This window comes from Saccostrea cucullata, unplaced genomic scaffold, assembly GCF_032062105.1.
Source record: "Saccostrea cucullata isolate Sc308-1 unplaced genomic scaffold, CSIRO_AGI_Scuc_v1 ctg5724, whole genome shotgun sequence".
NCBI classification, from domain to species: domain Eukaryota; kingdom Metazoa; phylum Mollusca; class Bivalvia; order Ostreida; family Ostreidae; genus Saccostrea; species Saccostrea cuccullata.
Window position 1 is genome coordinate 5,697 of NW_026929128.1, and position 24,765 is coordinate 30,461.

General features: G+C 33.7%; 1 protein-coding gene across 3 annotated transcripts; it reads right to left on the bottom strand.

Moving 5' to 3' along the window:
* On the bottom strand, positions 1 to 24,291 carry LOC134279864 (uncharacterized). 3 transcript variants are annotated; one of them, XM_062762284.1, is made up of 2 exons: positions 2,263 to 2,390; positions 1 to 1,998 (listed from the first exon to the last, which is right to left on the bottom strand). In XM_062762284.1, exons 1-2 carry the CDS (start codon positions 2,336 to 2,338, stop codon positions 95 to 97), a joined length of 1,980 nt encoding a protein of 659 aa, XP_062618268.1. In that variant the 5' UTR covers positions 2,339 to 2,390; the 3' UTR covers positions 1 to 94. The 3 variants fall into 3 exon arrangements, 2 of the variants coding, with proteins under 2 accessions (XP_062618268.1, XP_062618267.1); XM_062762283.1 differs by lacking the exon at positions 2,263 to 2,390 and adding an exon at positions 24,132 to 24,291 and having other exon boundaries at positions 2 to 1,998; XR_009994778.1 differs by lacking the exons at positions 1 to 1,998; positions 2,263 to 2,390 and adding exons at positions 23,637 to 23,885; positions 24,132 to 24,234.
* Positions 24,292 to 24,765: the final 474 nt, after the last annotated feature.

The following is a 24,765-nucleotide window of genomic DNA, read 5'->3' on the forward strand; positions in this document are numbered from 1 at the left end:
ACTTGTTACATTATTCACTTAACTATAGCTTTAAAAATGATTATTCATTAAGTCTGCAGAAAAGCAACAATTGTAACAATCGCAGTATTTTTTATCATTTCTTTTTTGTTTTACATTGTTTCTTTGTGTTCTGTCTTGTTTTGTTTTTCAATTTTCTTTTGGCTATCGTTGCAAGTTTTTCAGAATTTTCACGAGCTTGAGAATACAACAAACAAAAACGTATATCTTTGTAAGAGTCATACAGTTTTCGAAGTGTATTTTTACAATTCCTGCTATGTCCCATCTCCAAATGACAAAGGAACATCAAAAATAAAGCGTATGATTTGTCATACATTACGAAGTCATTCATCGGACAAGCATGAACATCACTTTTAAGATCTTCGGGATAACAACAGCTATTTCTAGGAAAGGATATATTCCATGAGCAATATTTTTCTAAAAGATGCGATATATTACACCTTGGTTTGTCAATATCACACAAGAGGAAACTATTATAAATAACAAACATGAGTATACTATCTGGTAATTTGTCGAGAACATGACAGAGCACTTCTATTGCAGAGTTATATTTTCCCTGGCAATACCACAGTGTGGCTAAAAATAGTCCTGCAGATGCCAGAAAATTCCGTTCCAAGATAAAGGCTGCCTCCGCAGACAGTAGGTACTGGGTAAAACCAGTCAAAACAAACTTTTCATAAAGAATGACCCCAGCTCTTTTCATAAAACTGATGAATAGATATTTCAGCGACGCAATTATTCGTTCGTCTTTCTCATTTTCTAAAAACTGAAATATTTTTACAATGGAAAGCATACATTTCTGAAAGGTTCCCTGGTACCCTTTCACATTCATCAATGCCATAGAAAACGTCATGAGGTCTCGTAATTTTTTTGGGTTTTGCTGAATCATACGAGCAGGATTATTAAGAGATGAAATTCTGGTTACACTTACAAGATAATATGGCTTTGATTTCATGACATCCAAAAGAATTTCTTCAATTTTGCTTTTTTTCGTTAAAGTTGTACCCTGGAGAAAAAGGTTGCATTCTGGGAAAAAATAATTAGGACAAACACCTTTACTAACAAATAAAATTAGGCGTGTAAAACAAATCCAAAAGCAGTAGAGAATATTTCTTGGAATCCAAAAATCGGAATGTATATCTTCCAAAACATGAAACAAAACTGTCTTTAAATGATATGAACTCAAAGTGTCATACATTTCACTATGTTCTTCAATTTTATCATGGATAACAATTTTCAATAAACCATAACAACAGAATTGAACGTGATTTAGTGAATGAATAATGTGTTGCTCAAGAGCACAGAATGATTTAAGCCACTGGATACCTTTAACATCGCCGTTTGTGGGACCTTTTGGAACAACATGCATCACGGTAACACTTTTTTCTAACAGACGTAACTTTAAATCATTCCAAAATGTTGTGGAAAAATTCCTCAAAATCTTATGTGAGGAAATTGGGTGTATAGGAAAGCAAAAGCAAACATCGTATTCCCTCGATATGTATGATGTAACACATGGTCCGTGACTTGTGCTATCGGTGCATTTATTGTAGCTGTATTTGTGACAATCTTCAAAAAACTTTATCCTAGAAACACACTCGGCATCACACACTTTGACAAACCTTTTCATTAAACTAACAAAAGGATAAGGCACAAGTTTACAGAAGCTTGGTTTGCAACCAATGTCACTTGCAATGAATTTAATATGTTTAAAGTTTGTCAATCCTTCTAATTCCATGACAACAGTTTCTTTTGTTAAGGACCACATTATATCAAGATCACTCCAATGAAATTTAAATCCTTCAGCGGCACTTCCAGAAATGAATTGATCACTTATCTGACTAACATTCATCACCTCCACATAGACTCCGTTTATTTCTCTTCGTAATTTAACATCTTCCTCTGTGCCTATTGCAAAATCCAAGTATTTCCAAAGTTCCCTGGTATAGAAATCCATCATTTGTTTAGTAGGAGTCGATCCTTTTACATGAAATATAGCAAAACATGTTCAGGCATTTGATCGTACACTCTTTCCTTTGTTTAACATTTCAAAGGGATTTTTAAATTGCGTTAAATTTCACAAAAGGGCGTAACATAAGGAATAATTTATAATTATTTTAAAAGACATTATGAAGATTCATATTCATTCTAAACTACAACCATGAACTTAATAAACAGTAAAGAGAAAATCGAAATTCGGTCAACTTATCGTTGAGGTAAATGAATGGATTGATAGATATTTACCGTGTTGTAAGCATTGCATTTGTAGCAAAATTTTCTCCTTTGAAAACTGCCTAAATTTCTGTTTCACTTCCTCCATTTTGTCAGGCTGTCACAAATTCTCGCATACTCTCAGGCAAGATCAATTATTCTATTTAATATCCTCCGGTTATAGAATTGCATCATATATATCGATTGCTTGCTTAGGGATATTTAATGGTTGTATAGTGGTATATTTCTGCCTTCAACATACAATTTAAAACATGATCGTGAAGTAAACCTTTTTAGTTTGTGCTGTCCATTCTATAGCTTAGTGTTGAGCTAACTTCCCTAACAATCCATTAAGTCACCTGTATGTGTCCATTCTTTTTGGAAAACTGTCCATTCTTTTTAAGAATGGACAGTTTTTAAAAAAAGAATGGACAGTTAAAACAGACAGAATGGAGAGTTACAGGTAAACCTTTGCATGTGTACAAGAAGGAAACAAAAACAAATTAATACATTAAATACGATTTAATGTACAGTTGAATAACAAAAAGAACTTGGAGATATAAGTTAATCCAGAAAACAGTGTATGCATCAGATCTGTTCGATTTTACACATTTAAATGCATGAGTAATGCACATTATTTCAACTCACAAAACTTGAATTTAAATGACACAATTTCACATTTGATTAAGATTTTGGAAGCATCATTTCCTCGAGAAGAATCCATTTTAAGCTTAAAGTAGACTTATATTAAATCCATCATCCAGAAAACTCGTTATTTGCAACACGAAAACGACACTGCTGCAGTGAATATTTCGGTAGAAAATAATATAAATTAAAACATTTCCAGATTTGATTTGATATACATTTTCAGGTCGAAGTTTCGCTCATGGCTATCCAACACTCGCAACACAATTTGCATTTCACCATTATACACTGCTGCAATTAATATATCCTCAAAAACTGAATTCAAAAAAAAAATCTGGTTTGAATTCGAAATATCTGTATTTGTCGTCGAACTTTTGAGGGGATCAAATTTTGGATAATATTTTCTTTAACGCTTACTATTCTCTGTTTCCATGTCAAACTATCACTGGTTGTATGCATCTTTTGGTTTCAATTCGATTTCGATGCTTTAAAATGCTTGTAATGCGGTAATTCGCGCCTTTTTAAGCGGTTAGCTAGCTAACCGCTTTATGGCATGGGCTCCAAAAAACCGGAAACTTCCATAAGGCACTACCTATCGACTTCGCTTTATCGCACGTTACCTTATCCTTCTGCAATCAAAACCGGAAACTTCCACAAAGCGCTACTTATCGACAACGGTAACTTCAGCAAAGCGCTTCCTATGATTTGTATACTGTTGGCGTAATACACCCCCTGGTGAGAGATTGACAATATGCTGTGTATGAAGAGTGGCTATTATAACGACTATATCGAATTCTTATTAGTATTTACCAAAGCATTGACAATACTTAGAACACTTACTTCAAAGAACTGAGAATTAGGTCCTTATTACATGTACATCGTGCGATCGCGATTTATAGCAACTGTTAGTTTATTTTTGAAAGTTGAACGATACGGTTTATTAAACAGCAGGTTGAAGGTTATTACAGACTGCAAAATCATCAGCAAATCTCTCGATCGAGTTTGATTTTCCTTGCCAAAGTATTAAGAAACAGCATTTATTAAGTTAAGTAATACCTGAAAAACGCTTTTATAAAAACACCGAATGCATCTGTAAGTTTTACACTTTTTGTAACGTTTTTATGGAAACAATAGGATTACCTCCACAATGAAACGTTTGTTTTTCTTCTCTTTTCTTCTCTGTCTAATAAACAGATTATAAAAGCTCTGCTCCCTGGGGTAAATTCTCTACTCCTTCTTTGATAATTTATTACAAACGATCATAAGGGATCACTTACTTTTAGTTTTGAAAAAAAAATAATGGGGCACTTAAAGTACATGTAGTAAAATTAATTTTGAAAAAAAATGGAGAAATATATATTAATTTTAATCAGCATTGTCATCCTCTTCTAAAAATCAACCGATATTATTTTCACAGAAGAATAAGGTATGAAAAATTTTGGCAATTAGCAAAAATTTAAAATATATACTTAATATTTATAAGTTTTGAAAATTTGATCAATTCCTAGGGAACGTATTATTTGCTGTGAAAATACTTTTAAAATTTGAATTTGTCTAATTTGTCGATTATTGTTTTTAGCGTTTGAGAAGAATTAAATTAAGATACAGGTGTTTAGAGGCACATTGAAAAGAAATCAGTGTATATTGTTTCACCGACATATTGAAGAAAGTGACACTGATAACTTCTTAAGTTACACTGATTTTTAGTGTACATTTGAATTTTTAAATACTAGTATTGATTGATTAGACAACTTTCCTTTTCACGTTTTATTTGAGAACAATATTGCATGAAGAGTATATGGCAAATACACATTATATGTACTTATCTAGACATATTGTGCAAGACTTCTTTTAAATGATTCTCATATACCATTTACTTTATTCGAACATTTACTTGTTTGAAAAGTCAATAAAGTACATTTCATAAAGCTTGATAATCTTGTTTACTCGCCAGTCTTCCCGTAGAAGTAGTAGTTTATAATATTACTAAACGGAAGTATTCAGTATCTGTATAAAAATACAGAATGATCAATGATCGATTTAAGAAGAAAAGCTGACTCCTGAAAGTTCAGGAGGTGGGATCCGTTGCCTAGAAGAAGTAAGCATCCCTCGTTGACAGGTTAATTATATAGCCGCGATGAGCTACACAACTGAAGCTCTCTGATATCAATTCATTTACAAAGTCTCTGCTCAGCCATCCTTTTTTCTCTGACTAGCCAGCTGTAGATCTACACTATCCCAATTCCAGTAATCTAAAGAATTTAACTTGTCATTTTTTTAGTTGTTTGCTATAGTAGGCTTTACAATTACCTAATTTCAGATTCAATAGAGCATAAAAGACAATTAAATTTTAAACATCAACATAATTGTTTTCATCCAGAGAACAATTGGATGCCATCAAGAAAGAACTTTTAAAAATGCACTTCCTGTCTTTCAAACTGAAGAAATCTCATGTTTAAATTTTGAAACATGCATTTCAATCTAATTAAAATTTGTTTAAATGTTCCAAATCCGCTACCGCTTTTGAAACATCTAACATCCCATTCGGGGTCACATCAGAGCGACCTTTCGATTATGAATACATGTACAAGTAAACACAAACACTTTGGCCATGTAGATTCAAGCCTCGGTAAACAATTCTCAAATTAATTCCACGGCTACATATCATCACTATTGATACTGTCTTACGTTGAATTAAAGTAATTTTGGAATAAATTTCATGTATATTCTGCAGTCTGGCATCTGAACGTGAATAATGCAAACGAAAGAGCACAAACCATACAATATACCCCACACGTCATACTTAACACAGCTTTTGCAATGCATATTTTTTTTATTACAAAACTCCTCGGGTGTTTTGGTTCGGTGGTGAAAACAAGAAACCCATCTGAACTATAAGCCAAGATTTCGGAGGAACCATTTTCTTTGGCTAATCGAAGATTCACTCTTACATGACCCAAATAGGATGTTGTTAGATGTTTGAGAAGCAGTAGCGGATTCGGAACATCTAATTTTAATTAGATTGCATCCATCTGTGACATCAGTTTGGAATGTTATTGGTTTTACTATTAAGTTAAGTATTACAAAAACAGAATGTCTGGGTTTTTTTCTCTGATGACATTGGACAAAGATATGCATACTTAAATATCATCATTTTATGCACTTTTTCGGAACATATTAGATGAAAGCATGCTAACCGCTTTTCAGTACTTTCAGTACTTTGATTTCTCTAATGGGTTATCAATGGGTTATCATACTCTGGTTTGTAGAAATAAATTGAGTCAGATTTTAGACCTCATATATGGATAACTTGTATTTTGACTGAAACTTTGGAGTTTTTATTTTCTATTTCCGACAAAAACAGCTGTCAGTAGGGTTCTGTATGAAAATGGTCGTGATTATCATTGCATCGGAAAGTGTCCGATGCATGGTTAATTTGTGTCCGATGTACGGAGAAATGAACGTACTAGTGAAAACCAGCTCTAAAAAGAATTATACAAACATTTAAAACAAATTTCTTAAATTTTTTTGGTAAAATTGCCAATCTTTGACAAAATTCACCGAAGTCTGACTCGTTCCATCGAACGAATTTAAAGAAGGATAACTAAAAAAAAATTGCAAAATCATAAATTTCTGGTTATTCCCCTTTGATGATGTAAAATATTATGTATCTGCATGGGTATTTTCAGGGTATTTTATCGCAACATGATAATTACAATCGGTATCATTAAAAAATTTAAATCCTCATATTTAAGACAGAAACAAATAAATACACGGAACTCGTAAGTTGAAAGAGAACTTATTACCTAAAGTTGTTCGAAGCAAGGTATGTGTCCGATGCATGGTGAATTCAACCTAATTTAATTTTACTTGTAGCATGTCATTTGATTGGATAAAAGATTTTATCCATTTTGTATAACATAACTTGCCTACGTCACAATGAGTAACGTCAAAAAACGTATGACTCTGCTTGACGTTACTTTTAAAAATTTAATCAATGTGAAGCTTTTTCTGGGGAAAAACTGTCTCATTGTCTGCACTGAAATTAAATTATATGGAATGAAGCTTATTTCAACTTATATTATACGATATAACAAAACTTGGGACAGTTTACGCTTTTTTAAAAACCGCTTCGCGGTTTATAAAGCGTAAACTGCACCAAGTTATGTTTCATGTATATCGTATAATATAAGTTGAAATAAGCTTCATTCCTTAAATGAAGTTCACATACTTTAAAGTATTGCATCAGTAGATGTGCGATTTTCTGAACCAGATATGCCTCCTTTGTATAATCTAAACTACAATAAAAGATATATTCTGTACTTCCTCAGTAATGCACCATGCCAATTTTGCTTTGCTATATGTCTGCCAACTTAATCTTCTTCCAGTGTTAGATAAAATCCCACGTCTTCTGCTGTTTGAAAAAAAAATAAATGTAGATTGGATTCGGCATGTCTCTGGTCTGTGTTTACATTGATCCATGGTAACAATAAAAAAGTTAAGGCTCTACGAAGGGAAATACATTTAAAATTTTATTATCTTATTAGTACATATTTAAAACAATCCGATTAAAAAAAAATCTTTGAATTGCAGTTGACGATGTCTAAAAAAACCCTTAACGTGAAAACCATGTTTTGTAGCATCGGTCATTTATCAATTATTTCCATAGCATTATTTATTTAACTTTAGGTTTACTTACTTCTTTGCGTAATTTCTTTATCTTCGTATTCGATTTGTTTATTCATGAAACCGGAAGTGAGTGATCTTTTATTTCCAAACGTATTTTATTTCGAGACTTTTCATTTGCTACTTCTAAATTTATTTTCAAATCACATAAGGGCTAACTTTTGCTTTTATTCTATTATTAGAGAAAACCACACATATATAAATTTTAAAACTTAAATGGCGATTAATGGCCATGGCAGCACTACAATTTTCAGGAAATTACATTTAGTTACTGGTTACAATCGTAACCAAGGTTACCGACCCAAATACATTGGGCGATTTTGGCAACCCAAATGGCAAATGGCAAATACATGTAAATGAAAATCATCATAAATTGGGCAAATACATTGGGCGACTTGACAACCCAAATGGCAAATGGCAAATATATGTAAATGAAAATCATCATGAAATAGGCAAATGTAGAAATGAATATGAAATAGGCAAATATACAAATGAAGCTGTTAAGCAACCTACTGGCAAATAATACATTGCAAATGTTTCATCCAGTCTGACACAAATAAGCAAATTGAAATTTCACACATATTGAAAATAATTATGCACAGTTGTAGCGAGCCCTGGGAACAGATGCTCACTAAATATAACCCTATTTAAGTTCAGCTAAAGATTGCATAGTCTTATTCCATCCGTTATACATACAAATCGGGAATCATACGAAAATCAGTCACATGTAAGACAATAGTGATCACTGGGGCAAGATACTCACTACACATATAAATCACTATTCAAGTCCACCAACAGATTGTGGAACGCATTTAGAGAATTGTAACTTCATTGGTGTGGGTACAGTAATGGTTGGTTACATCAACAGCCATCGGAGGTTACAGCCATGCTGTGCGCCATGACGAAGTTAGGTGTTGAGCTAAGACAAGTACAAGGCTGAAAATAGAAAAATCAAGCAGCAGAAAATTGACACCAAACAGACAATTTATTTTATATATTCATACATTACATACAGGGTGTTGGTGGGTGGGAATTTTTTAACACAATGTCAAATAAATAAACAAATTTTTATCTTGAGATGCAGCATATGTCTGCTCCCCTTCATTCTCTAACGGAAAAAGGAAGTCCCAAGGATTCGACTAAAATACCAAAAGTTGAAAGAACGGGGAAATACTAATGACCCGATAACCCTGTTTGGGCCTCTCTAATAACGCGATTTAAATTTAAGCAATTAAATCGAATTATTAGATAAAACAACACATATATAAATTTCTTAAAGTTTAATGGCGAATAATGGCCATGGCAGCACTACAATTTTCATTTAGTTACTGGTTACAATCGTAACCAAGGTTACCGACCCAAATACATTGGGCGATTTTGGCAACCCAAATGGCAAATACATGTAAATGAAAATCATCATGAGATGGGCAAATACATTGGGCGATTTGACAACCCAAATGGCAAATGGCAAATATATGTAGATGAAAATCATCATGAAATAGGCAAATATAGATATGAATATGAAATAGGCAAATATACAAATGAAGCTGTTAAGCAACCTACTGGCAAACAATACATTGCAAATGTTTCATCCAGTCTGACACAAATCAGCAAATTAAAATTTCACACATATTGAAAATAATTATGCACAGTTGTAGCGAGCCCTGGGAGCAGATGCTCACTAAATATTACCCTATTTAAGTTCAGCTAAAGATTGCGCCAATGGACACTATGTGTCCACCGCCACAATGGAGGTAGCTGAACGCTTATGATTAACCCCCACCCCCCACCCCACCGCCTCTTTTTACAGAAGGGCAGGGCAAATAAATTAACATTGCATACCAAGACAAATGAGTATAAAACAATCACATTAGTTACATCTATTGTGTGTCTATTTTAGTTTGCCTTACATTATTTAGTCAGTGAAATGGAGTGCCATGGCCATTAAAGCCCACCCTTGACATTATAAAATTACGCAATGCTTTCCTCAAAGTTTAAACAAAAATCTCATTGCCTCGCTCTGACAGGTGCACCCCATCCTCTTAAAGTAGAGTATGATCAACCAAAGTGAACTCTGGGCAACAAATATATCCCCCTTGATGTGCCAGAAGTTTCATTGCAACAAAGCTATGAACTCGAAGCCCGACTTTATTAAGAGCATGTTTGTCCCTAGCTTTATGCCAGATCAATCTAGGTAATATCTGAGACCAAATAATTTTCAATAATTGGTGTTTGGTAACAGAACTAAAATTGAATCAAAAGAATCATTTATGCTTTAATGCAAAACACATGATGGAATTTGACCAGTGTCGTTACCATCGCAATGTAGAACAAGATTATAATTGTGGGGTATCTTCATACCTTAACATTAATTTGATTTTTGGGAAGAGATGTCAACATCTCATGCCGCCTTTTCCCTGCCTCCAGATATCAGCTTTAAATGTGGATAACCCAAATTGGACCCCCCCCCCCCCGTTTTGTCTAGCATAACCAAAATCATGCCATATTATTGCCGATCCAAAAATATATATTCTTACACCCTCTGAAATATTTGTAAACAAAAATGATCATATTTAAAATGAGATTTTGCATAAAGGTATTAGAAAACCTATCAAGCTATATACAGCTTGAGGTTCTTAAGAAGTAATACAACCAATTGAGTCTTTAGCCATCAATGAATTTGAGGTTGGTATTCTTATTTATCTCTTGTAAGCTTTTGGTCCCCAACGACCTAATTCTTGATATAATTGGCAATCTAGCATCTACAGAACTATGCAGTCTTGACATGCCTACCACCATCTTTTTCATAACAAAGTCTCAAGTACCATCAAGTTTACATTTAAAGCTTGTACCTGACAGATATGTTCTTACCACAGCAGATCTTTGTTTTGTGGAAAGGAATTATATAGGTAGTGCCTGCTGTCCAAACCTATTACGTTAATTCATAATAAAATATTGTTTAAATAAAATACTGTAGTAGATGACAGATACTTTAATGAACACTAGCCATAAATTCTATTATCTATTTTTTATCAGAATGCCAAATCGGATGTGACCCACAAGATAATAAGACAAGCCTTGAACTATATATTGTTTAAAGTTGAACAAGCTAAAAAATGTGATGTCCCTGATTACTTCAGTACCAACCCATTCACTTTGCCTCTTGAAAAACAATCAATGATTCTTAAAGAAAGCACCAAGACTTAATTCTGAATATCCCTGCACTGTCAGTAAATAATTGGAGTTGATCATCATCTAATCAGTCAATTTGTGGAAAGTAACAGCAGCCATTAAACAAATCTAAAAGAAAATAAGCCACACTTCCAAGTCCTCCTTAGCCACCACAGAAACCCTAATAAAGTGATGTGGTTTACAGACCCCTTGCATGATGTCATAAATTATGCCTAGTGAATGCCCAGCCTGACTGAGTGACACACAAACAAAAATTCGACAAACCTATAAGAGCCTTAAATTTCTTTAGAGTAACCTTCTTTCTTGACATAAAAATGTTGATCAAATCCTTTAAACTATTCTACTTCTCAACTGGGATTTTTAACATCATTTCAGTCGAATATAACTCAAAACCCAAAAAGGTCAGGAGAGTGGAAGGCCACACTGTTTTATCATCGGCTATTGAGGGGACACCTAACTGCTCGCATAGCCCCACAAAGAATGACATGAGTTCTTCACATGTATTCCTACCTGCCCTACCAGGAAACAAAAAATCATCTAAGTAATGCACAACAGATTTCTGTCCAGATTGTTGCTTCAATACCCATTCCAAATATGATGAAAATTCCTCAAAAGACTACAAGACACCACAAAATATTTTAAAACCTAAAAACTCAAATGCAACAAAAATCATCTAAGTAATGTACTACAGATTTCTGTCCAGACTGTTGCTTCAATATCCATTCAAATATGATGAACATTCCTCAGAAAGACTACAAGACACCACAAAATATTTATTTTAAAACCTAAAAGCTCAAAGATCTGCAGGGTGAACAGGAAGCATCCTAAATGCACACTTGAGGTCCATTTAACCCATCAAGGCCCCTTACCCAACAAACTTAGTAACCTAACCGCATCATGTAATGAGGAGTAATTGACTGAGGAGAAAGATGGATCAATAAATAAATTAACTAACACTCGAGTTTTCCGGTTAAGATAAATGATGAATCAACCTAAATGATCCAACTTTTTTCGGTACTAAACCTACAGGTGAATTAAAGCCCAAGACTGGGAAAGGGTCTTGAATGGAATGGGCCAGTAACTCTTCCAACATTAATTTTTAAAACTTTTTTTTTCAGAATTCCAAGCTCATTATCTCTAGCTGAATTTAAATTAAAACAATTAGTAGCTACCCTTTGGACCACTGTAATTTAGAAACCTTCATAAAACCCCTTTGGCAAAATTTTTGAACTCTTCCTATTCTAATCAGAGTTTTGTAAATAAGCTGCAAGAACTTCTACTATAACTGGGGAATAACCTAGGTCCTGAAGATTGTGGTGCACTGGGGAATCATGCTCAAGGCTGGGGTGGTCTTGATGAAGGTCCCTGGTTCCTGTATTATAATGGGTATCTCTGACCTGAAAAATCTCTAGAAGCATATTGATATTTAGCAGACGAGCCTTTTTACATGGATAAGGCCCGCTACAGTTCAAACATTTATGTAAATAATGGCAATGCTGAATGCTGTTTTACACAAACCCGATAATTGTTACAGTCATAGCATTTAACACCCCCCCCCCCCTTTGAAGGTTTTTGCACCGGACCAATAAACGATGGTACCATGTACAGTAGCTAAAGCTCCTGATCAACTATTCTTCATGAAACACTTGAATTTCTTGCAATTCTCATTCGAAATTGCTCATTATAAAACTTCCACCTTATTCTGACAGCCTACCTGCTAGCCCCTAGACAAACAGGTGGATGTATTTAAACAAGTCAAAAAAGAAATTCTGTAGAGTGTACTGTGGCATAAACTTAAGAGAAAATCAAAAATGCATCAGTCCATTGCTGTACATGTGTAATTTTAACTGTAGCCCATTTTGGTTCAATTAATACTTGACCATTAGAGACTGTTAGTGTTCGCTTATCAACCATCGGGACCGGATTGGATAGAAGCTGTCCTAAATTATGTATTCGGCCTTAACATATTTTGTTTGATTTATTCTGTAGCAATTGCCCCCAAGCTAACGCATATACCATCGATCTCATTACCTGTTGTATCAACATGAATGGCAGTCTCTACATTGACATATCAGATTCATTGTTGGAACTAGTTGAAAAAGTATACCACACTTGTCGTAACCATGGTAACAATAATGTCTGTACAGGGTGTGTTTTCCTCTGACGAAACTTCTGTAGATTCGACTGATCCAACTTTTTGGTTTAGGCCCACCCGTAGGTGCTGATTTCCCCTTCGCGGGCTTGGCAGCGGGTTTAACTCTAGGCATTTTCTGAAACTACCGACTTTGGAATAAGAAATAAAATATAGAAAATGAAATAGGTCTTATAATAAAGTTATTATTGTTATTATTATTTTTACTATTGACTCAGCATTACGACTTAGACACTTTTGTTAATAAAATCATTATTATTATATTTTGCTCAAATATTGACTAAGCGTTACGATTTTTCTGTTTTATATTACGCATGTGGTTTTTCAAAAATCGAAAAACATCCGAAAAGTCATCTACATAATGATGCAAATACACACGAAAATAAAAATTGCTAGAAACATTCTCCTTAAATTGCGTGCATAACATGAATTTTTTAACACAATGTTAAATAAATAAACAAATTTTTATCTTGAGATGCAGCATATGTCTGCTCCCCTTCATTCTCTAACGGAAAAAGGAAGTCCCAAGGATTCGACTAAAATACCAAAAGTTGAAAGAAAGGGGAAATACTAATGACCCGATAACCCTGAATATGGGCCTCTCTAATAACGCGATTTAATTTTAAGCAATTAAATCGAATTATTAAGAACAGTATTTAAAACCGAGCACAGCCGTGCTCTGGGCTTCTACTGAGCCAAACCTTGCATCAAGGTAAATATCAGGAGTTGCCTCACCCCACTTTACTAACTAAATTTTGATTATTAATTCTTTATTTTTCTAACTTAGTTCTTTATTTTTTTTTTCATTTAGTTATTTTTCTAGAAAACCACATTCATTCCCCGGGATTATTAATTTGTGTTTGGTAGTCTCATATACAATTGTTAAACTTTATTAAATATTTAAAACTTTTTATTTATTTATTTTTTAATTACAAGCCTCACTACAGGCAGACTCAAACTTACCTGGAAAGAAATCAAAAGGATTAATAAAGGTATAAACACTATTGAAGGGAACATCTTTTTAAAAAAAACACAACGCGAAGTACGAAACTTATACGTTAGTAGTGGCTGAATGCCAAACAACTACACATGTGTAGTAAATATACCGGGAAATCTTTCTAAACTTTATTCGATAATTTCTCATTATGACGTTGCATACGATAAGGTCGATTTCTATCCGACGAGGCTCATATATTTAGCATATAGGTCACAGTCAAGGTCACAAGGTCATTGACTTTGGTGTCATTTAATAGAATTTGATTAGTGAAGTACGCATACCAAATATGAAGTCTCTCTCATAGTTCAAAAGTAATGGTGAAGGTTCAAAAAGGCTATAGAATGTAGGACACAGTCAAGGTCACAAGGTCATTGACCTTGGTATCATTTGAAAGGGCTTAATCAGTGGTGTATGAATGCCAAATATTAGGTTTTTATGGTTCAAAAGTTATGGTACAGGTTAAAATTTGCCGACAAAAGAAGCTATAATTAGCGTATAGTTCACAGTCAAGGTCACAAGGTCATTGACCATGGTGTCATTTAAAATAGCTTCATCAGTGGTGTATGCAAACCAAATATGAAGTATCCATATGTTATGGTTCAGAAGTTGTGGCGAAGGTTAAATTTTGCAGAAAAAATATATTTTTAGCATTTAAGTCACTGTCAAAGTCACAAGGTCATTGGCTTTGGTGTCATTTGAAAGAGCTTATTTAGTGGAGTATTCATTTTAAATATAAAAATCTCTATCTTTATGGTTCAAAAGTTACGGCGAAGGTTAAAGTTTGCAGACAAACATACAGACAGACAGGACAAAAACAATATACACCTCGGAGCTTTTGATCCGGGCGCATAACAATTTGCACCGATACAGAAATATGTAGACAAAATATTTTGCTCTTTGATTCGTTCGCGGTATGACCTCTGATCCCCAAATATTGTTGATACTGAATTGAACATATTTTCTCTTCAATAGGTTCATCTAAGAAAGATATTTGCAAATGTAAATATTTCGTTATGAACTTATTTAGAGGTCAGAGGTCATAGAGCGAGGAATCACTCGGATCTTGGTTTCCGGAACTACCGAGTTAAAAACGCTAAAAGAAATAGAATTACTGAAACATATACTGAAAGGAAAAAGAAACGCAGAGTAAACTTTTGAGGTGAATTTAATTCATTTTTCTTTTAATTTTTTTCAGTATTCCTATCTAACTTTTAAAATCATCTTTCAAAAAGATATAACCAAAATCCCAATTGATTTTGTCTTATAATTAATGTTATTGAAGCTCATATGACGATAACACACACACCCCTTAAATTGAAAATAGAAAACTCTCATTGTCTTCAATGTCTCTCCGGCGCATCTGTCATGAGCCTTATTTCTTCTTTGCATGGAATTCATCAAAGTGTTTATTTTTCAATCTATTTTTTTCTTTCTTATTCTCGTGTGAACGCAATGATTATAATAGTCTACTGTATAAAAGGCAGTTTTAGGGGCATTAAGGTTGCGAATAAAGAATAACCCGCTCTGCTTAGCGTTAACGTCATCGTCACGGTTGATTGAAAACCATTCCAGGCCCTCTCTGACAACGGGTTACAAGTTTTCTGGGGGAAAATTAACAAGACACTACTTAATTACCCGTTGATGCCTTTTTCGTTAATTGGGCAGTTCGAAAACCAGACCCCATCAAACTTCAGTAAACCGTACCAAGATTACAAGAAATTCATATCGTCTCTAAATATTGAAAAACAATGTGCATACCTCAGGTGCATCAACATTGCAACAAGATTTGTTGACAAACTCGTTGTCATCAAACTGCACGTTTTTTTTTTTTTTTTTTTTTTTTTGCTTTTTCATAATTTTTACGGTTGAGTAATTCTGAACACTAATTTTGGTGCATAGTAACTAAATTTCACATCTGACCAATTTTCGTAATTTTCGGTCATGCGGTCAAAAATTTTTCAAATATTATATGCTACCCTCCGTTTCTTTTTCCTTTCAGTATATTAGGTATTTTTCATTCAACAGATGGTCAAAATATTTTCCTTTGGTGTGAAGAATGTTTTAATACAACATGTATAAATAGTTTAAAATTGAAACCTTAATGTCTTTGCAATTATGTAAACTAAAACAGGCGATATCACCGCTTTTGACTTCAAATATTCAGAGCTCATAAAATAGTAAGATTATTCTCAGTAGGTATAATAAATCTTACTTGTTAAAGATGTATTCTTCTCACATTCGAAAAAAAACGTGCATTAAACTTTCCACATGCTTATATTTTTCTGAAAGTGTAATATCCAAGGAATAATTTAAAGACAAGAAAAGTGTTATGTTAGTGTTCATCTAAGAGAGATTTAACCCATCGAACATAGGCCAAAATAGAGCATGGGAAATTTCATTAAAATGCTATTAGACAATAAAATACCCCATAAACTTATTAATACAATCAATTTTTAACTTACATTTGCTTAGATTTACTTGAAATTATTGCAAAGTTGATTATTAAAGCAAAATATGAGCAAATAAATACCAATTAAATAAATTGTGCCCCAAAATGTTGTTCACCAGCCTCAAAATTAGGCAAATTTTTCCTTATAAAATTGCTCAAAAAACCAAAGAAAAACATATTTCTACAATTAAACTTTTTAAGAAAATTGCTGTACACTTTCTTTAGGTATTATGGCTCCTTTTCATAGCATGAAAAGTAGGGGTTTGTGCACATATAAGAAAGTTTTGATATTTTTTATATCACCACCCCCAATTTCTTTTCAGCGTTTAATGAAAATAAATCAAGGCATTTAGGCATGAAAAGTATGTGTTTTTATTCATCAAATATTCAAAATTAGTGTGATAATTTCAGGTAATAATTACAATCTTGTTAAGAAAAGCTCTTTATGAACAAATAGTAATCAATTAACACATAAAACTTCATAATAGTTTGTTAGATGTTCTCTCTTTCTCTTGCCCTGCGGGTTCCAGATTGGGTTCTGGTTTGTGGTGTTAGATGGTGGCTTCCCTGGGATTAGTCAAATCCAGTCCCACTTTCTCAATCTGATTTGCATGGTTTTCTCCATCTGATTTTAGTGGTTCTTAAACCCTGCTCTCTTCTAAAGTTCTTCATTTGTGATTCTTATGACAACAAGACTTACCTGAAAAAATTATTTTTAGAAAAAAATAGATTATAATTACTGGTAATACCATTGTTCAAAAAATGTAAAATCATTATTTTTTCTATCTAACTTTGTTTTTATGAACCCAAGCCTGTAGTTTAGAATCAAATAATTTCTACATGTTCTATGATGTTTCAGAAATATTCCATTTTTTAACCCGCATAGGCCGCCATAGAATGAAGCGACCTAGTTTCTTAACGAATGTAAACAGCTAAATATTATAGGCCTAGATGTTATCTGATCATTTTCGTACGGTATGTCCATAAATTTTGGATAGATATTCTGCATTTACAATATCAAAGGAAATTTATCATATACTACGAGCTAAAGTTGCAATAAAAAAGATAATACGAATGCTGTCGTCTGCAGTCTGAGGACCCGTTCCGTACATGTACGTAACATGTTTATGCTATGTTTCAGTTTGCGATGTGACAGTATATTATGTATTTTGAAACTTTTGTATCTAAAATGCATAAACATTGCCATTTTCAATAAGTTTGAAAGCATTGTTAACCTACATTTTCACTTTTCCATTGCTACTGAAACGTCGTCAACACACTTCGAGAACGGCGCTCGCGCTCTTGGCTGGCATGTTTGGGGACCGCTTTCGAGAATGTACCTGTAGGCCTAATTGTGATATCGGCAATTTTTTTAAATGTTTTAAAATTTCCTTCGGTTGGCTCTTTAAACGGAGTGCCATTCGACATTCCTGTCGCTTTGAAAGGCTCGATCCCGTCTTCTTCACCTCTCGATCTTGTCGATTTCACTTGTCGACTTTCTTAGGCCTATGTCGTAAATATCGTATTTTTGCACACGTCTTGGTCATTAATACAACATAGAAAGATTTTTTATTTAAAAATAAATATAGTTGAACAGGTAAACCATAAAAACTTTAAAAACTTGTTTGTAAATTGTTATCAGTTTGAATTTTACGACATGTTTAAGTACGAAGACCCACTTGGGGTAAAATGATCAGAAGAATTCGGTAGAGTCTATAACATAACCTAGTCCTGGATTTCGGGAATGTTATTTCCGGTATGGTTTTCACATGTATAATTTTCTTGAACACCGAACCCGATTTATTTTTGTGACATTGAGGCGGGGAATCCAACGTGGAAAAGGTTGGGGTATGCATATCTCTTTTGAATGCCGTTATCCTTTCATCTCAGAAAATGTATGAAATGGACGAAGAAACAGGGTATGAATTTGTATGAAGTATAATATAGTGAATATGCGGTATTGAGGAAAATGTTAACATCTTGATAAATTTTTTATGAAGATATGGGTACTATGGTACCCATTTTGATTACTTTTTGAAAAAAGTAGGGGTGTTAAATAAATATTTAATTTTCATTATTTTTATTTTTCGTATCCATAGTGACACTTGGAAAGACCTGTTTGATGGTGAATTAACATCACACTCTGGGTTTGTGACATCTTCCACAAAATTGGACAAGTTGATTATGCAACTTCGTCCAAGTTCCGATGTATAAAAAATTCCAAAGAATTTGGAAAAGATGTTGGTAAAAGCTTGTGGCTATATTTTATTATTCAATGCCAATTATGCTTTATTTAATACTTTAGAAATAGTAAACACTTTAGCTCACGGGAACCATAGGGTAAACGTTATGGTGTCAGGTGGTTACATTTAAAATCAGTGTTTGACCTGCAATGGTTATATCCTATGAGGTATACTTGGAAAATGAAACTATGCAGGTTGAACATGTGCTTATGAAAGTTTTTCGATATAGTCGTTCCAGTTACTCCCACCCTCCTCTAGATTATCAATTTTTAAAAATCTATTTACTTTATATACACCTAATTTTCTTTTGCAATTGCTATAGATGTAGGAAGAATTGATAACGCCCATATTAGATTTGTGGACACACAGTGAAATGCTGAACCCCTAATAGAATATGATGCCATCCCTTTCATCATTATGGGTAAAAGAGTCCTTGAATGTCATCAGGGATATGACAGAGACAAAAGGAACAACGAAAAGAAAAAAATGAAATCAAGAGAGGATGTAAGTATGCATAATTTATTCTACTACTTCAGAAAAACAGTCCATTCATTAAACTTTACTTTAAACTTTAAACCAGACATGGTTCAACATACTCCATTCACTAAAAAACAATAATCCAGTCTTGGTTCAACATACTCCATTCACTAAAAAACAATAATCCAGTCTTGGTTCAACATACTCCATTCACTTAACAACATAACCCAGTCACTGTTCAACATACTACAGGCACTAAACAACATAACCAAGTCATGGTTCAACATACTCCAGGCACTAAACAACCTATCCCAGTCACTGAACAACATGACCCATTCACTGAATAGCATAACCCAGTCATGGTTCAACGTACTACATTCACTTGAAAACATAACCCAGTCTCGGTTTAACACACTCCAGTCAGTAAAAAACATAACCTAGTCTCGGTTCAACATACCCCGTACAGACTTATTTACTGTATACAGGGAAATTTTCGCCCCTGTTTTATTTTCGCCTCTTTCGCCCTCTCCTTGATTGGGCGAATTTAAAACGGGACGAGTTCAAATTACACTGCATAATTTTTAAAACAGAACTATGACTGGGCGAATTTAAAACAGGACAAAATTGTTCACAAGTTCAAAAGGGCGAAAAGAACACGGGGAGAAAATAACCCTGTATACAGTATTTTGAACCGTGACTGGGTTATGTCGTTTAGAGACTTTTATATCTTGAACCGTGACTGGGTTATGTAGTTTAGAGACTTGTTTATGTAGAACCGTGACTGGGTTATGTAGTTTAGAGACTTGTTTATGTAGAACCGTGACTGGGTTATGTAGTGTAGAAACTTGTTTTTATTGATCCATGACTGGGTTATGTAGTTTAGAGACTTGTTTATGTAGAACCGTGACTGGGTTCGGTAGTTTAGAGACTTTTTTATGTAGAACTGTGACTGGGTTATGTAGTTTAGAGACTGGTTTATGTTGAACCGTGACTGGGTTAGGTTGTCAAGAGACTTATTTACTGTATACAAGGAAATTTTCGCCCCTGTTTTATTTTCGCCTCTTTCGCCATCTCCTTGATTGGGCGAATTTAAAACGGGACGAGTTCAAATTACACTGCATAATTTTTAAAACAGAACTATGACTGGGCGAATTTAAAACAGGACAAAATTGTTCACAAGTTCAAAAGGGCGAAAAGAACACGGGGAGAAAATAATCCTGTATACAGTATTTTGAACCGTGACTGGGTTATGTAGTTTAGAGACTTGTTTATTTAGAACCGTGACTGGGTTATGTAGTTTAGAGACTTGTTTATGTAGAACCGTGACTGGGTTATGTAGTTTAGAGACTTGTTTATGTAGAACCGTGACTGGGTTATGTAGTTTAGAGAAATGTTTATGTTGAACCGTGACTGGATTAGGTAGTTTAGAGACTTGTTTATGTTGAACCGTGACTGGGTTATGTAGTTTAAACTTTTTTATCTTGAACCGTGACTGGGTTAGGTTTTTAAGAGACTTTTTTATGTAGAACCGTGACTGGGTTATGTAGTTTAGAGACTTGTTATGTAGAACCGTGACTGGGTTAGGTAGTTAAGAGACTTGTTTATATTGAACCGTGACTAGGTTATGTAGTTTAGAGACTTATTTATGTAGAACCGCGACTGGGTTATGTAGTTTAGAGACTTGTTTATATAGAACCGTGACTGGGTTAGGTAGTTTAGAGACTTGTTTATGTTCAACCATGAGTAATGTTGAATAGTGACTGGGATATGTAGTTCAGTGGCTGGGTTACACTGTTCGGTGACTGGGATCTGTTGAACCATGACTGGATTAGTAGGTTTCCCTGTGTATCGGATTTTAGTTTCCAATGAACTTTTTTTTATGAGTTATGTGAGTTATGGCACAGTTGAACATTTTATTAGGTTATGTTGAACACCTATATCATCATATATTGCTCGTTGAACGTTATTTTATTTCTAGGACCTAATTCCTTTTATCCAGGTTCACATTTAGAGACTAATTACCTAGCGTTATATGGGCTGGATTCCTTATAACAACCTTCTTTTTGTCTCGGTAGATTAACATACTTAATCAAGTAAATAATATTCTGCAGTACGTGCACATCCCAAGTACTAAAGTAGGTCACTAGTTCTACTTTGGCATGCTTGTGTATAGAAGTGATACTAATAGGTCATGAAATTTATTATGTTTACTATTAAATACCACAAACTTAGTGAATCGTACTTTCGCTTGGATGTCATAATATTAGGTCTCCGATTAACGATTAACAATCGAATTAGTTGCCACACATCATCACGTTTACAAAAGTATATTGCATCGGGATCGAATATGTGTTCTATTACATAAAACCATACCGGAAATAATATTCCCGGAATCCAAGACTAGGTTATGTTATAGACTCTACCGAAGAATTCATCCTTAAACAAGGAATTCCTGAACTGGACTGCTGAACACCATTGTAGTAATTATTGAAATGTTGGAGCGAGACGAACTTTCAAGACCAAAGAACTTCTAGGTCATTGCGCATCACAACATAAGAATACGGCAGCCCATTTGTGTAATAACTGCAATTTAATTGGCATTTTTTTCATCTCAGATGTAAATATAAGTGATAAACAGCAATGTTAAAAACTTTACTGCTAAATTTAAAAACTTTACTGCTAAATGAACTTAGTTGGTACGAGATCAAATCTACTGAGATGCCCATGAACAATTTAGTACATTTCCCAGAGAACTTTTTAACCTTGTTGTTTATTTCTTAAATAAAGTAATTTTCTTACTTTTATTCCGTTTTTCTAAACTTATTAAAATTAACAAGCTTTAAGTATTTCATCAAATACATTAGGGTGATGGTTTATGTTTATTTTAAGGTCTGGCGATACGTTCCTTTATATTATGATTTTTTTTAATTAAATTTCTAGGCAATGCTGGTAATACAGAAATCCCCATAATTATCATCCTTGTTACTTGTAAACTGTTTTAAAATGCTTTAAAGTATATAAAAAATTAATATAAGCATTTAAAGTGATATACAATACATTTTGTTTATAATTGTAAACACGTATTACAATTTGTTTCCACCCGCAAACTTTCTTTGAAATATAATATCAGGAATTTCCTAAGCTAGTGTTGTTGATAAATTACACTCTTTTCTCAAACATATGTTTGATGATCATTCGTTGAGTCTACAGAAAAGCAACAATTGTTCAAGCACAGGATTTTTTATTATTTCCTTTTTCTTTTACATTGTTTCTTTGTGTTCCGTTTTGTTTTTTAATTTTCTTTTAGCTATCATTGCAAGTTTTTCAGAATTTTCACGGGCTTGAGGAAACAAAAGACGAAAACGAATATCTTTGTAAGAGTCACGCAGTTTGCGAAGTGTATTTTTACAATTCCTGATATGTCCCGTCTCCAAATGACAAAGAAACATCACAAATAAAGTGTATGATTTGTCATACATTATGAAGTAATTCATCGGAGAAGCACGAACATCACTTTTAAGATCTTCGGGATAACAACAGCTATCTTTGGGAAAGTACATAAACCATGAGCAGTATTTTTCTATTAGATATGTAAAATTACACTCAGGTTTGCCAATATCAGACAATAATAATCTATTATAAATAATTCCCAACGTTGGGCTATCTGTTAATTTGTTGAGAACATGACAGAGCACTTCTATTGCAGAATTATATTTTCCATGGCAATACCACAGTGTCGCTAAGAATAGTCCTCCAGATGCTAGAAAATTCCGTTCCAAAATGAAAGCTGATTCCGCTGACAGTAAGTACTTAGTAAAACCAGTCAGAATAAACTTTTTATAAAGAATGACCCCAGCTATTCTTATAACACTTATGAATAGATATTTCAGCGCCGCAACTGTTCTTTCATCTTTCTCACTTTCTAAAAGCTGAAATATTTTTACAATGGAAAGCATACATGTCTGAAACGTTGTCTGGTGCCCTTTCACATCCTTCAATGCCTGAGACAATGTAATCAGGTCTCGTAATTTTTTTGGTGCTTGTTGAATCAAACGAGCAGGGTTATTAAAAGATGAAATTCTGGTTAAATTTACAAGATAATATGATAAATTGAACGTGATTGAGTGAATAAACAATGTGTTGCTCAAGAGCACAGAAAGATTTCAGCCACTGGATGCCTTTACATCGCCTTTTGTGGGACCCTTTGGTACAACATGCATCAAGGTAACACGTTTCTCTAACAGACGTGATTTTAAATTATTCCAAAACTTTGTTGAAAACTTCCTCAAAATCTTATTTGAGGAAATTGGGTATACAGGAAAGCAATGGCAAACATCGTTTCCCGTCGGTGTGTATGATGTAATACATGGTCAGTGACTTATGCAATCAGTGCATTTATTAATGCTGTATTTGTAGCATTCTTCCAAAACTCAATCCTAGAAACATAATCATCATCAGACACTTTGCCAAACTTTTGTGGATAACGTACAAGTTTACAGAAGCTTGGTTTGCAACCAATGTCACTTGCAATGAATTTAATATATCTAGAGTATGTTAATCCTTCTAATTCTATGACAACAGTTTCTTTTGTGTATGACCACATTATATCAAGATCACTCCAATGAAATTTAAATCCTTCAGCAGAACTTCCAGAAATAAATTCATCATTCATCTGACTAACATTCTTCACATTCACATAGACTCTGTTTATTTCTCTCCTCAATTTAATATCTTCCTCTGTGCCTATTGCAAAATCTAAATATTTCCAAAGTTCCCTGGTATAGAAATCCATCATTTTTTTAGTAGGAGTCGATCCTTTTACATGAAATATAGCAAAAACATGTTCAGGCATTTGATCGTATTCTCTTACAAAACATTATTTTAAAAAAAGGATTTTTAAATTTGTGTTAAATTTTATCAACGGGCGTTTATAATTTTTAAAGAAGTACGAGTATGTAGATTTATACAAACATGGATTTAAAAAACAATAAAGAGAAAATCGAAATTCGGTCAACTTATCAATAAAGGATCGCTAAATAAATGGATTTAAAAATTATTTACCGTGTTGTAAGGATTGCATTTGAAGCAAACGTCCTCCCGTTAAAAATTGCCATGTTGTCTTTTTCAATTCCTCCATTTCGTCAGGCTGTCACAAATTCTCGCATGCTCTCAGGCAAGATCATTTGTTCTATTTAATATCATCCTTTTTATAGAAGTAAGGAATTACATCATAGATACATGTATTGACTGTTTGTTTGGGGACATTTGCTTGGTAACTTAATGATTGTATGGTGGCATATCTGTGTCTTTAACATACAATTATGTTTACTTGCGAAAAAGGAATGTTGAGATGTCTATCATTTTTATCAGCATGCAAAAAATTATGTGACATGCATTTTATTATTCTCTGAATTTAAAGAATTTAATTCTAAGGTAAACTAACTTACTAACGTCATTATATGACATCATACAAGCAAGGTGCTTCGAAACACAGGAGTCCAAAGTTTTTACCGTAACTTTAGTTGATTACAGTCAAGGATGAGCCATCAAGGTGGACAAAGGGCCAAGCACGGTCCGTAGTTCTCAAGCAGCTTAGATTATTGAACTTAAATAAATAGCACAAACACTCCGGATACTGAATTAGTCACAAAATTCTTCTGACCAAACCCAAACCTATTGTTTTTTTAGTCGAATG